At 39.0% G+C, this 15826-nt stretch overlaps 1 protein-coding gene and 1 long non-coding RNA gene across 14 annotated transcripts in view; one reads left to right on the plus strand and one right to left on the minus strand.

Moving 5' to 3' along the window:
• BIRC6 (baculoviral IAP repeat containing 6) overlaps nt 1-15826 on the minus strand; it is a 195149-nt gene that overhangs the window by 33561 nt on the left and 145762 nt on the right. The window contains exon 66 of one of the 13 annotated variants that reach the window (XM_041128486.1): nt 10892-10938. The exons of 11 other annotated variants lie outside the window; for them this stretch is intronic. In XM_041128486.1, coding sequence (XP_040984420.1) covers nt 10907-10938 — 32 coding nt within the window. In that variant the 3' untranslated portion in view covers nt 10892-10906. Of the gene's footprint in view, nt 1-10891; nt 10939-13094; nt 13179-15826 lie in introns of those variants that run through there. One more of the 13 variants, XM_041128487.1, reaches the window with a different exon arrangement.
• Nucleotides 10947-14028, plus strand: LOC115350108. Its single transcript, XR_003926324.2, has 2 exons — nt 10947-11954; nt 13116-14028. It is a non-coding gene; the product is annotated as an uncharacterized LOC115350108 (long non-coding RNA).

The raw sequence follows: 15826 nt of genomic DNA on the forward strand, positions 1-15826 counted from the left end.
ACAATTAAAACATAAAGCTATAACGAAATCATGCTTGTATCTAAATCCAGAAAACAAGTGTAAGGAAGTATCAATGTAAAGCTACAGGATTGCTCTATATTATCCAATAAATAGATAAAAGAAAGATACAAAAAAAGATATGAAGAAAGACCTATATAAGAAAGGCATTCAGAAACTGCATGAGAATGAAGTTTTTTGCCTGGTCAGGGGATGAAAAAAAAAAAACTTCATTATTAACACAACCCTTTACTACAGCATTTAGTAAGATAAAAAGGACCAATAATTTCTATTTGAGATAGATGTAATCAAATAAATCTAATATTAAAGGTAAGCTAGAAGTGTCAAATTAATCTTCCACTTAGCCAAGAAAATAAGAAAAATATTTTCTGCCCAGAAAAGAATACAAGATTTAAATAGTCTGCAGACAATACCTTTCTTGAAAAAGCAAAAATAAAACCAAAACAACTCAGGTGCAAGCTTGCCTACGACCTCATGTTGAGTGTCTCAAGTGCAGGCACTTCACAGAGATGGAAGGAAAGGTATCGCTACTCTAAGAACACAAAGCAGGATTTTTAAGGAAGTTAATCTGGCTTTCATCATCCCTGCACTGGAGGAAGGAATAGTGATTTCACTATTTTTGGCAGAGGAGTGGGCAAGCAGCCACCTTGAAATGGTCCTCAGTCTGAGCATTACCCCTTCCAGCCCATAAAACAGTCACTACTATTTTACAATAAGATGGGAATTGAAAATAAGATGGAAACGTGCCATTTCATTGCACATGCTGCAGAAATCAACATGGAAATTCAAAATTAGATGATGAAGTTGTGGGGTGTTTTTAAACCATTACTTCAGCAGATGGAAAAAGGCCAAGACCAAGGTCTTCTGTCAGCAGAGGATACCAACATTGTTACTGGAATGAAGGGATGTGTGGTTCCTGTGCTTTACAGCAAACTTTCCATATGTGTGAGCACACCTACAAGATCATGTCCTCAGGGGACAGAAAGATTACTTAGGAATCTCATTCTGCCTTAAATATCCAATTACTTCGCTTGGCCAAGATGGCAGAGCCCCTGTGCATATGCAACACAGAACCTTTACCACTTCAGTGTATTTTCTAGAGAATAGTTGGTTGTTTAAATACCAAGATGGGCTTTTGGCAAACACGCAAAGTGCAGGCTGAGGAGAAAAATTCAAGCCTAACAGCCTCCCTGAGTCTAAATTAAATGAAAGTTAACTGGTTGCACTCACTGCAGACTGAAAGTGCCTTAGAATGCAAATAGCTATGTGGCAAATTTATCAACCAGTTTAACTGAGCACCACATATGATGGGAAGAATCATCTCTGTGCCTCAGACTTGTGGAACAGGAGAATTTGCACCTTCCGTGCAACCTCACGCAAGTTCCTGCATCACTGTCCTAGTTTCAGCTGGGATAGAGTTAACTGTCTTCCTAGTAGCTGGTACAGTGCTGTGTTTTGAGTTCAGTATGTGAAAAATGTTGATAACACTGATGTTTTCAGTTGTTGCTAAGTAGTGTTTAGACTAATTCAAGGATTTTTCAGCTTCTCATGCCCAGCCAGCGAGAAAGCTGGAGGGGCACAAGAAGTTGGCACAGGACACAGCCAGGGCACCTGACCCAAACTGGCCAACAGGGTATTCCATAACATGGGACGTCCCATCTAGTATAGGAACTGGGGAGTGGGGGCGGGGAATCGCCGCTGGGGGATTAGCTGGGTGCCAGTCGGCGCGTGGTGAGCAATTGCACTGCGCATCATTTGTACATTCCAATCCTTTCATTATTGCTGTTGTCATTTTATTAGTGTTATCATTATCATTATTCGTTTCTTCTTTTCTGTTCTATTAAACTGTTCTTTTCTCAACCTGTGGGTTTTGCTTCTTTTTCCCGATTTTCTCCCCCATCCCACTGGGTGGGGGGGGGGAGTGAGTGAGCAGCTGCGTGGTGCTTAGTTGCTGGCTGGGGTTAAACCACGACAATCACTTATTAAAATGGATCATCCTCCATTATGTTACAGTATAACAATAAAGACTAACTCAAAAGGAAAGAAAATATTCTTTTGTTAATGAGCGGTACTATCTTGAAGTCGTCCTCTAGAGCAGACAAGAAGATACAACTACTATTAGAAAAAGCCAGAGTTTGTGTATTGGAATAATCTACCATAGATTAACTCTTTTTCTAGACTAACTCCTTTGGCCACAGAGATCCGTTTCCTTTGACTTGTACTCAGTACTATGAATACCCTCAGAGAACAGTAAGAAAGGAAATACTATCAATGGGAAGTGTCTGCGTAAGAGTATGGGAAATGCCAGATATATTTATGATATTTTAGTTTCAGAAACAGGAAAGAAAACAAGAACATAGAAGAAATAAAAGACGAGTGAGACTGTTACTGCCCAGAATAACGAAGACCTATCACTTGACCAAACAAATGAGACTTTCAACTGCTGAAAACGAAAGCCAGCCCTCACCTCAATGTTCCAGTAAGTTCCTTTTCAAATGCATGCCGAGCTACATGCCTCAGCTGACAAAACTCTTCCCATGCTTCCCTGAAAGTGAGCTCGCTCTTAGGAAAGGCAAAGTAAAAATGTCTAGAACTAACCCTGGCAATCTGCTCTGTACATGAACAGAAAGAAAGGGCTTGCTAGTTTGGTCAAAAAATTTTTAGCAGCTTATCCAATTGTGCTGCCACTAATTGACAAAGCCACTTATATGGAAAAAGACAAAAAAATTGAAAATGCATTACTTAAAATTCTTTCAGGAGTCTCTGGTGTGTACCGATAAAACATTTGTGCCCCATAGGTGGTTACTGTATCTTTAGCAACAAGGACCAGGAAGGCATGAGAGTTAAAAAAAAAAACAAAAAACAAAACCAAACAAAAAAAACAAAACAAAAAAACCCCAGCAGATCATACATTTCTGCAATACAATATGGACCTGCAGGACATCTAGTATGGTGTCACATTCTCCTCTGATGTCATATTCTCTTATCAAAAAGGACTGAGTCTCTTGGTAATGAGAGGCATCATTTTTAAAATTAATTCTTAATGCCTCCAGTAAAATCTGTGAATATTTGTAGCACATGGTGCTGCACAGCAATCTATTCCAGACACCCTGCACTCATATTCCCAACCATGATTACCAAGTCTAAATAAAACCACTTGAGATGTACTGTCTAACTAAAGTAAAATAAGAAAAAACGGGAGGCCCAGTAATATTTACTCTGGAAATTCTGAAAGCTGCAATGTGGTATCTCAAGTTTTAAAGGGCCTGCTGAATGTCTTTACCAATTACCCTCAGAGGGAAAACCAGTCTAGTACTTACAGACTCCCAATCTTGTCCTACAAGCATGGATATAGCTACCAGTGTTGGCTTCCAATTAATGAAGGGAAAAAAGAAACTCCTGGATGAAACACTCATGGGCCTTAACAATGAGAAAAATGGACCAGGAAAGATTAAGGATAGGCTCCCTCCGCTTTAAACAAGGCAGAACCTTTACTGTCTTGTGCCTTGAACAGTCACATCTGTGACCTGTGCTGTTGTCCGTAAATTAAACAGCTATCACAAGATGGTGACAGTCTAGTGGCAGAGAGAATTGCCAAAACCAAACAGTTTTGAAGACAATGGCCCCTACTTCTCAAGGGAATAATTGCCATTAGCTCTTTGAAGTAAACTTCGGTCTTTAAAGGACTAAGTGCTTTACCGGCCATGCAATCCAGTACCCAATTACAAACCAAATCTAAGCGGCTTTGTTCCTCATAACAACTAGGTTTTTAATTCTCAAATATCTCAATGCCATGATGTTTCAACACATATGTCATAATTACTCACTATAAATTACAACAAATTTCTGCAACACAGTAGAGCTAAAAGCACAAATTTACAATTTGTTCTTTCATAAATCTTTTATATTACTAACCACTCAAATGGATAATCGGTTTTAACATTTAAAAAAAATTCTCTTATTAAAGTTCTACTCCAAAAGCACTATCTACTAGGAACAGTCTGCTACTTTAAATGTTTTGAAAATATAATAAGCATATATTCATATTCTTTTGCAATAGAAAACAAAAGATTTCAGGAGATAATAATTTCATCCTTATTCCAACACCATTTCCAACTAAAGATGACAAATCAGAGGAAAGAAATGTGGCAAAAGGTGCTGGAATGGTGGTATATTCTAGGTTTGTTTCTTTTGTTTTTTAAGATCAGTCATCTGGAAACTCATATGGACAAGATTTGTTCTTTGTCACAAGGTAAGATGCTTTAAGGGCTCTGGAGAAAGAGGAAGTTGTTCTAGTATTGTTGTTCTCTGAGAGCCACCCTCCTGGACTAGGATCAGTTCTCACTACTCTGCTTCCCTTTGCTTGCCCAGTGAGGATCTGATATTCACTTAATGGACTCCTCTAACAGCTCAAAAACTTGATACTTGAAAGCCCTAACACTCCTCCAGAAGCATGCAGCCTACACTCAAACCAATGTGAAGAAATAGTCCTGGATACCTGCTGTCTTTGACAAAAAAACCTCTTGAGCTGCAGAGAACAGCACTGAATCATGACTGAAGCATTTTAAAAGTTACTGCTTTTCAAAGGTACAATACCCATACAAGAGATTCTTTTTGACACCAGTTGTCCTGGTTTAAGCCCAGCCAGCAACAAAGTACCACAAGGTCACTTGCTCACTCCTCCCCCTTGGTGGGATGGGGAGGAGAAAATACAACAAAAAGCTCGTGGGTCGAGACAAGGACAGGGAGGGATCACTCACCACTTATGGCCACAGGCAAAAGCCAGATTCAACTTGGGAAAAAAACCAAAATCAATTTAATTTTTTACCAATCAAATCAAAACAAGGATAATGAGAAATAAAACCAAATCTTAAAAACACCTTCCCCCCCCCAGCCCTCCCTCCTTCCCGGACTCAACTCGTGTCCCAATTTTCTCTACCTCCTACCCCCAGCAGCGCAGGGGGACAGGGAATGGGGGTTGGGGTCAGTTCGCCACACACTGTCTCTGCTGCTCCTTCCTCCTCAGAGGGAGGACTCCTCACTCTTCCCCTGCTCCAGCGTGGGGTCCCTCCCATGGGAGACAGTCCTCCATGAACTTCTCCAATGTGAGTCCTTCCCACGGGCTACAGTTCTTCACAAACTGCTCCAGCGTGGGTCCCCTCCACGGGGTGCAGTCCTTCAGGCACTGACTGCTTCAGCACAGGCTCTCCCATGGAGTCATGGCCATCTTCAGGGACATCCAACTGCTCTGGCGTGGGCTCCTCCATGGGCTGCAGGTGGACATCTTCTCCCCCGCTCACCTCCATGGCCTGGGGGGGACAGCCTGCCATCTCACCACGGGCTGCAAGGGCATCAAAACCTTCTCCGGCGCCCCTCCTCGCCCTCCTTCTTCACTGACCTTGCTGTCTGCAGAGGGGTTTCTCTCACATTCCACTTCCCTAACTCCACTGCAGGTTTCCCTTCTTAAATATGTTATCCCAGAGGTGCTGATTGGGTTGGCCTTGGCCAGCAGCGGGTCTGACTTGGAGACGGGGAAGCTTCTAGCAGCTTCTCACAGGAGCCACCCCTGTAGCCCCGTCCCCTGCTACCAAAACCCTGCCACACAAACCCAACACACCAGTGAAGAAGAGAAAAATGAAGATTGCCTGATGTCTCATGTGAGACTAGAGACTGAAGAAGAGAAAAAAGCCTCTCGCCTTTTTTCCATCATTCCCTTCCACCATAGCCAGAAGGTCACCACACACAGTTTGGGCTGAAACCCTCACCTCTAACTCTGGAACATTCATCAGTCACCAATTTCTGAGTTGCTTCAGTTCATCAAGAGAGTGATTTAAATAGCTCCCTCAAAACAAGTATGTGACATATCACTCAACACCCTCCAAAGGCAGATTGGCTCAGTTTTTCATAAACTATTACTCAACTGTCAAACTTAGCACTTTTCTTGACAAAATACCAGTGCATTCTGTGTGCATTCTGACCATATTCAGCTCAACCACTGAACAATAAAGCAGCGGTTGAGCTTGACCAGTACTAAGAGGAGCTGGTGTTGAAAGGCGTGTGGCAGAAGAACTGGTACCACTCCGTGTCCATTTAATTGATTTCTTAACCCAGAACTATTTTAAAGGAAGTGTGAGAGAATGGAACAAGTAAATTTCTGGTAAGTGAAGACTGACACGTGGGAACAAACTAGAGGAATTTCTGTAGTTAATTATGAGAGATTTCTGAATTATTCCAAGGATATTCTGGGTCAGCAACTAAGTTACAAAATCAGGAAAAAACCCCAGACAATAGCCAAAAGGCATTGAAGTTCCTCAATCAGAAGGAAAACAAGATGCAGACACATAGCTGAGGTGTCAAAATCATCAAGTCAATGCTGAGATGAAACACACGAAAGAGGTGTGAGTAAGAATAGTAAGAAATCTAAAAGTAACTTGTGTTGCTACAGATGAAGGATCTGAGTTCTTCCTCTGTTTTCAACAGAGAGTAAAAAACCACTTTGAAACCTGGCTCAAACTGGCCATGCCCATCACTGCTGACTCAAGGGCATCACACATCAACCTGTATCATAAAAATCAGACTAACAGCTCCCACAAAGAAAATAGTAGCTGTGTTTAGTTCTCAGGAGAGAGAGAAAAAAAAAAAAAGAAAAAAATAAGGAAGCAGGAAGGAGCATGGATATCAACTTCTCACTTAAGCTAAACGAAACCAGTTCATCTTAATTTGTGCATACTGTTGCATCTCTGAACAGACAGAGCTTTGCTCTATTGTTCTGCAAATTAACTGAAAAAGTGTCAGATGTCATAAAGAGAAGTTTGTGGAGGTTGTCAGAGAAGAAAACTAGAATGTATCACATACAGGATGCATGTGCTACCACATTTCAAGCAGTTTCCTGCATCTTAAGGAAAATGCAGAACAACTACAAGAGAAAAGTCTTCATGGACAACTGATGTATGAATTATTTTAACCTTTTAAATGCAGTCAGCTCTTTACATTTTTCTTTCCATTTTGGCCTCCAAATCTTTCTTTACATTCTGCTTTAACTTGCAATCTTCTTCAGAGCATTTGCTCTCTATAAGGGCAAACAGTATCTTAGTCAAAACATAAGATTTCTATGAAAAAATACAGCATATAGAATAATGTCAGAGTACAGGAAAATCAAAATTACATAAATCCATAAAAATACATGACAAAAAAGAAAACACACTTTGGTTAAGAGTACTTGTTCCTTTTGTAAATGTGGTGTTATGGGTGTTCACATTACTCATAGCAGTACCATATAGCAGGATAACAATCATCTAAGGATCAAGACTGTAAATCATTGAATTTATACCACTGAGTTTTTACAAGATAGCCTGGCAACTTCCTCTTGAAGTATGAATATCTTTAAAATATGACATACATTTGTATTGCCTAAGGTCTATTCCCATACAATACAAATCTCAAACATCAGCAGTAATGAACAGAATGACCTCTAATGAACAGAATTTGTTCTGCTCTTGGGATGCTACATAAATCAGTTACCACGGAATTGCCAAAGTCTTACTTGAAAGCTCTGCCTAGACAGAAGAACAGAATTAAATTTAGGACGTTTTTGGATACCAGAGTCCAAACCCAAATGCTGTGTAACCATGTAATGTTCACCCCAAAACAGGTGGTTTTATTACTGATTTGTATAAAATATACTCCCAGACTCTAACGTTATTTTACACAAAATGTAAAATATCTCCATATCTTTCCAAATATTATCGAATAGTATGGATAAATCAAGCCCTTTGAAATTAACCTATATTACTTGCTTCACTTGTGAGAAATTTCTCATGAAATTTTCTCTTCACACTGGAGATGCATTGTAGGTATAAGGTAGTTTTTTGTAAATACCAGCTTCTAACCAACATAGAATGTTATGGGTTGGAAGGGACCTTAAAGATCATCTAGTTTCAAACCCCCTGTCATGGGCAGGGACACCTTCCACCAGACCAGGGTGCTCAAAGCCCCATCCAACCTGGCCTTGAACACTGCCAGGGATGGGGCATCCACAACTTCTCTGGGCAACCTATTCCAGTGTCTCACCACCGTCACAGTGAAGAACTTCTTCCTAATATCTAATCTGAATCCACCCTCTTTCAGTTTAAAACCACTACCCCTTGTCCTGTCACTACATGCCCATGTCCCTCTCCTCTTCTACAAGAAAGTCCCTCTCCGGCTTTCCTGTAGCCCCCCTTTAGGTACTGGAAGGCTCCTGTAAGGTCTCCCCGGATCCTTCTCTTCTCCAGGCTGAACAACCCCAACTCTCTCAGCCTGTCTTCATAGGGGAGGTGCTCCAGCCCTCTCATCGTCTTCATGGCCCTCCTCTGGACCCGCTCCAATAGGTCCATGTCCTTCTTATTTGGGGGCCCCAGAGCTGAATGCAGCACTCCAGCTGGGGTCTCATGAGAGCGGAGTAGAGGGGCAGAATCACCTCCCTCGACGTGCTGGCCACACTTCTTTTGATGCAGTCCAGGATACGGTTGGCTTTCTGGGCTGTGAGTGCACATCACCGGGTCATGTTGAGCTACTCGTCAACCAACAGCCCCAAGTCCTTCTCTGCAGGGCTGCTCTCAATCCACTCATTGCCCAGCCTGTATTTGTGCTTGGGATTGCCCCAACCCACGTGCAGGACCTTGCACTTGGCCGCCTTGAACTTCATGAGGTTTGCACGGGCCCACCTCTCAAGCCTGTGAAGGTCCCTCTGGATGGCATCCCTTCCTTCCAGTGTGTCGACCGCACCACACAGCTCGGTGTTGTCGGCAATCTTGCTGAGGGTACGCTCAATCCCACTGTCCATGTTGCCAACAACGATGTTGAACGGTGCCGGTCCCAATACCCACCCCTGAGGAACTCCACTCATCACTGGTCTCCACTTGGACATCGAACTGTTGACTGCAATTCATTAAGTGAGACCATCCAGCCAATTGCTTATCCACTGAGTGTTCCATCCGTCAAATCCATGTCTCTCCAACTTAGAGACACAGATGTTATGCGGGACAATGTCAAAAGGATGGATTCCTCAAGTTTCCTATAATAAGAAATGTTACACCTCTCAACCTTTCTTTTTTTCTTCCCAAACAGCAACTTTTTGCCAGCACTGACAGCTTAAGCAGCTACTGCCCCATGACTCTTATTGTGCTGTGCTAGGTATTTATTTTTGGCTGGATTTGTTTTCCAAACCAGTCCACGGCATGTCCGCACAGACGTGTGTCAATACAATGGAAGGACGGGAGGGGAGAAATGCCATCAAACCAAGGTCCACAGCAAACGTTGGATCTGAATCATGGTGTGCAGGAGGTGTCACTCCCCCTTGACTGCATGCAGAAGGAGCCCAGAGAGATTTGTTTCCTTGGGTTCACCTTAGCCGCTGAAGTGGCAGTTGCATCACAACTATGAAAACAGCAAACCACTACGAGACCTCAACTATGGCAATAACAAGGCTAAGAAATACTTTGGGAACCTTTTGCTGCTCTCTGTGGATACTTCTTAATTAGCTGGTTATTTGCAGTGGAGCTGCTGAATGTACTTTATTGTCACTATTTATACTTGATAATAGTGCACGAAATTCTTCTGCTGACCTTGAATCTTTATACCTGCTTGTGTTGACAAGGTGACAGATTCCTACCCTCCAAACACATCATTAATCTTTAAATAAGAGATGCACATTGCACAATTTCCCCCCTTTCACAAAGGAAAGTGTTTGATTTTTAATATGTGAAGGTTAATATAGTACAATGGCTTGAAAATTTGGTTATGGCTAGGTGCTCTCAGCAACGTGAATGATCAGAATACACAGGTGAACATTTCCCCATCTTTGTATCTCTGAATGGATCTAAATGAATACAGAAATACGTTCAAGATACATAAACAGAAAACAATTCCAGGAACAAGTGAAGTTGCAGCAGCCTTTTCGGAATAAAGGAAGAGCTTAAAAGGAAAGACCATATACCCATAGTGGAATATATTTTACAGAGGCTATGCTGTAGAGATTTAACCTAATTACTTAATTCTAGAGTCAGACAATTTCACTGAGGCAACATTACTTTCAGGATAAAGGGCAAATCACGTACAAGTACCACACAACTCACGGCACTTCAAACATGGTATTTACCATTAAAATAATGCACATGTAAAATAAGCAGTTTTGTCCATTACTAAGAAACTAACGAACGTACTTAAGACACTTTAGAAAAATGAGAAAAAATTTCAATGTGTAAGTACATTAATCTGAAAAATGGAAGTATTTAAAGCAATGATTTTACCCTCTTTTGCTTGCTCACAAAAAGATTATTTAAAACTGCATTTCAAACAACACCTTGTAATTTCTAAAAAATATGCTGTTCTAGAAAGTGATCAAGGTTTTCAGTTACATTCCTACTATTTGAATTAAATGTAATTAATTATCTTTTGATTTTTCTTATGCATAAGCTTTTTGTACTTCTGAATTGCTTGATACTGCAAGTATTTTTTTTAAAAATAAGTTTTCCAACGTATGTAAAATATAGTTGCCTTCATATCAAGAAGCTATGCTATACCAATGAAACACACTCCTTCGGTAGTCTTCATAGATCAAAGTGACTGAATAAAATTATTTGAAACATAGCTACCTGCAGAGGTTATTAAAATTGTGGCTTTTTATCTCAAGAGAGTGGGAAGAAGAGGACTTCACAGAGCCCCCCCCCCCCCCACCGGCTTTCCAGTAGGGCAGGCAAAAAATACCTCTCTGATTTACCTATGAAAAAACTGAGTTACTGCTTCCTATGAAATCAGAACAGGAATATTTTTCTTTAAGTCTGTGTTTTCATTAATTACACACTAACCTGCATTCTTTGGGTGGTGAAGAAAAAGAAGAAGAAAAGCGTTAGAAGTAGTATTTCCCATAGAAACAATTGTCTGTCAAACAAAGCATAAAAAGACAAAAGGCAGAAACACTGTTTCAGCTTGAATGCCTTAATGTCACCATTTGTCATGCAGCACTTCCTCAGAAAACCCTGAAGTACAGTTAACTCTACTCCTCTTTACACCGCATGCTTTCCCCTTTGGTACAGAATTAAAATGTGCCGGGCCTGACAATGAAACAGCAGAGCCATCGCACATTGTTATGCAACTCACTGTCTGCAAGGGTGGCTCGTAGCTCCTTCTTTATTCAGCAAGTGCCAAGTGCATGTTTAATCAATGTCACAGCTCACCACAGTGTGCAACTAAAGCCACTGTCATTCCCCTCTTCAGATTTGCCTGGCTAAGTTATGCAATGCTCCGAAGAATACCTTGGAATTCTTTCCACAGGCTCTGAATGCAGGTGTGTGACAGCATTCACACTATTGCCAGTAAAGCAGACTTCTTCTCATCCTTTTTCAGGCTGGACTAAAATTACATAGTGTGACTGCACGTAGTTCGCTGCATTTGGAATTACAGCATGTCAACGTGAGAAAGCCTCTTCAGACGGCTGCCACAAAGAGTAAATCAAAGGCTGGGTTTTTCTGAAGTCTTAATAAATAACTAAGTATAACTGAATAACACCAGGAGCTGTTAGTATTTTCTTTTTTTTTTTTTTTTAAGACAAAACTGAACAGCATGCATTTCGTTGCTCTGCATCATCTAAGGAAAAAAATCCTCAATTTTAATGCGAATTAGTCAACAGTGAGGATCATTACCAGTAAGGGTTTTACTGTTTTTCGACTACACTTGCTTTATAGTGGATTACTGAGAGAGAAGGCCAGTCATTTGGAAGATTCTGTAACATTATTATCCTCACCGACAAACTTCTTCATCAAGGAACTGTTCATGCTCCTATCTGGTCTGTCTGAGTGAGGAGAGCAGCCCCTTCATGAAGATAAAAGCCTGGTTTGCCACTGAATCGACGAGTAAGAAGCATGTCTGATGACATTTTATTCCTGATGCAATGTAGGGTAAGAAACATATTTTCTTTTTTCTTTTTTTTTTTTTTTTTTTTTTTACCTTTCTATGAGCTATGCTCCGAGCTGATGGCTTTAATTAGACTCACAGCAGAAATATGTTTATCTCCAATGATTAAAGATGTTTGCCAGGAAAGAAAAATGCTATTGCACTATAAAACGTGATTGCAAATCTTCAGTAAATTGGGGTTATCTGAACTAGTAGAAATCCCAATCAAATTTTGGTTTAAGGTTAGAAATTTCTGATCAATAAGGCTAAAACAGCATAGCAGATTACATATAATATCAACATCTCTGCCACCAACTAACAATTTTACAGGGAATATGTTTCTAGAGAATATGTGACTAAATTAAGAGTACAAGAGCAGCTAAGTAATAGAGATGACCTGTCAACCTCACTTTTGCAACAAAAAATGTAATAAATCATACACACATCTGTAAATATCTATTTCAAGTCCTTATATTGCATAAAATTTTGTTACTATAAAAGTACTACTGTCCTTTGGCATACTGCAGTAATAAGCATATATAATAACAACAACAACCTTTATATTTGAAGAGACAGACATTTTCTGTTAAATGTTTACTGCTGCATGGATGTCCAAAAGCTGATCTATTAAACAAGCAAAAGGATAAGATCTCATTTGCAATTGCCTACTTAGGGCTCACTGGTCAAAAAAGACTGTGATACTGTATTAAGGAGGCATATTTTGCATGTTCAAAACCAGTAGACGTGAATATTTTCAACTGTTTTTGTACTGTGACAGTTAAATATTTAACAACAGCTGAAAATTCACATAATCTCCCCAGGCATTTCAGAGTATTTGACAATGCCCACATACTTGGTTTCATCAATTTGATGTTTCACAAGTAAACGAATTAGCTGGCTAAAGACAAATTTTAATTTTCTTTTATAATAAAGCATATTAATTGGCTTGAAGCATCAAGCTATTTTTCACTCCTATCAAATCTGTATCTAGAGAACAATTACTTTTAAAATGGACATGTTCATATAAAAAGAAAATAAAGGATGAATACAAATCAATAAACATAGAATTAAGAAATATTGTGTAAAGAAGTACAGAATTGTTTTTAAAAAGATCAAAGCTTGCATGTTTGTCAGACCAGATTTACCATTTGTTTTCTTTCTTCTAGCTAGCTGCCAGAATACTGGTGAAGGTATTTGCAGGAAAAATGGGGACCTCTGCCATCACAACACTGGAAGATGTAAAAAGGCAAGAGGAGAAAGAGGAAAAAGAAGAATCTATTTTAGCACTGCTTGGGATTATTGGAACTGTGCTTAATTTATTTGTTATTGTATTTGTGTACATCTACACTACACTTTGATGACATTTTTGAACATCAATTGCACAGCACACAGTGCAAAGACCAGCGATGGTAAGAATGATTTCTAAATTTAAAGCAAAAAAACCCCACTGTCTGAAAAGATTATCAAAAACATTCCAGAGCAAAGTGTGTGGCTAAGGGCGCTGCATCAACGACTGCTAAATGTATCTGCGAGCCCAGCTAGGGTGCTAAATTACATAAATGACGGCAGACAATATTCAACTTCTCATTGATAACAGATGAAAACCAAATAGCAGAAACAGAGATGGCACTGTTTTATTGCCAGCAAATGTGCAAGACACAAGAAATGTAAGCAAACACTGAAAACAATCAGAACATAGGAAGAGATTAATTAAATATACAAATACATATAAAGCAAATCCCATGATGCTTTCTATGGTTTTGTGCAGTATGTCTCTTCATAGCTGAGACCAGAAAACCAACAAAAGGGTTTTATTTTTAGATCACCATAATTTAAGCTTATAACTTACACTAATGTATAATAAGCGTGGGAACAGGAACACTGTTATACTAAAAATTGTAATATTATAAATAAAATTTTAACTATTGACTATATTCTGCAGCATTTTTGTTAGTCTTGTGGAAAGCTGAAAAGGTTAGATTTTCTTGCCTTTACCGAATCTGTATTTGAAATCATCATGCTATACCGACAATGTGCTTTTCTAATTAAAAATCCTTTAAAGTGGTGTGAAAAAATAAAGAACAGTTTCAGTACTTCTTTTAAGAAATATTAATAATTAAGATGACACACACTAATACATATTCTCCACATGAAAAAAAATGGTTACATTTTCTATATCACCATTTTCAGAATGTGTTTAAACATTAGTCAAATATAACTTTCATGTTGTCATCCTGATGCTTATTTTCAAGTAAAATAAAACATATCGCACAAGGATTCATGGTGTTGCATGGAAAACAGGTTTAATAATCTTTGTCCAGAAGAGTATACTCTCTCTTTCCAGACCAGGTCCTGAAGAGATTTTCCCTTTTTGTATTGTTTATGATTGAGGCCCAGAATTGCAACTTTTATGCATACTTCATGGAACATGCAATTAGACCATTGAAATTAATCAAACTGTTTACACATTTTAAATTAAACCTATGCATGTCTTTGAATTAGATCCAAAGCTGCAGACAGTCTGAGATCATAGGAGTTTTTGTATACATGAATATATCTCGCACATATCTTCTAATAGAAAAGCTGCTTTTGAAAGCTTAGGATTAAAAACACAGTAGAAAAACAACACTAAAAAAAAGAAACACTGATTTTGATAAATACTGTTCTTAATATTACATGTGCCACAGAGGAACAACAGAGGAGCTGTATTTCTGAAAATCAGCTCAGTTCCTTCTTCTAGGCTGAAAAGCTATATCCAGTCTTTCCATAAAATGAGAAGCAAAAGAAATACATCCCTTGTATAGGTGATAGCTTATTACTGTACAGAGCTTCATAACTGCTAAACCTACTGAGCCTTTGGAAGTCACTTCGAAATAAGCACATGCTTAAAATAAGGTCAGGGATCTAGAACAGCATGAATTCGGTAATGATATTTCAGTCAGTTGTAGAAACTACTCTGTAACACCAATTTATGGATGAATGAGGTGGAAGATGGTATATTCTGGTTTTGCGACTCTGAGTCAATACTGGCTCAACCAGAAGAAATGATAAACAGAGCTGAGGCCGCACTAGAAGGAAACATGTGCAGACAAGAAAATTTATTCACTCTCTGTAGTCTTCAGCAAGTCTCTAGTATTGTATACTCATTTTCAGTATATGAAGCACCAAAGCATTCTGTAAAACTAAACTACATTCTAGAGGAATTACGCAGGTTATTCATGTTTACTTAAGACTATAGAATAGAGTCAATACATTGAAAAATTTAACAATGTACTACTTATACCTACATACTTATAGATATTATTGCATTAATCTCATGATACAAGGATATTTGAGATGGGTCTTAAAATGAGAAGCTACAAGAACCTGAAAAGTGAACAGAAATATGAAATTCAGGTAGAAAACACTGTTTATTTGGATCCTGAAGTTATTTAAAACTTGTCAATTCTGTGAAATAAACAAACAGTTTTATTTCATGTCATTTCAGTGCATAGCTCTCTTCTCGAAATTGTGAATCAACTAGTACTCCAGCACTGGAGTGCGATACTGCACCTTTTTTTGTAAACACTTAAACAGCAAACCAGATAAAAAGCAATCCCAAAGTTATAACCAAATGTGGCAAAGGTTCAGCATTGTTCTTTTACCAATGAATGAGTTCATTAACATTGATGATAACTAGTGGAATTTTTAATTTCGGTAATTATATACTGTTTATCTAAACTGCCCTTGTACTTCTAATTTCACTCACAGCAAAAGGCTTTGACCCTTTGAAGGAAGTCACAGGATAATATTACCATTAGAGATTGCCCCAGCATACGAGTTATATTTAGTTTTAAAACAGAAGTCTAATATCGTCTCTTAACAGGTAATACTTACG

The sequence above is a fragment of the Aquila chrysaetos genome, chromosome 13 (assembly GCF_900496995.4).
Source record: "Aquila chrysaetos chrysaetos chromosome 13, bAquChr1.4, whole genome shotgun sequence".
Classification (NCBI taxonomy): domain Eukaryota; kingdom Metazoa; phylum Chordata; class Aves; order Accipitriformes; family Accipitridae; genus Aquila; species Aquila chrysaetos.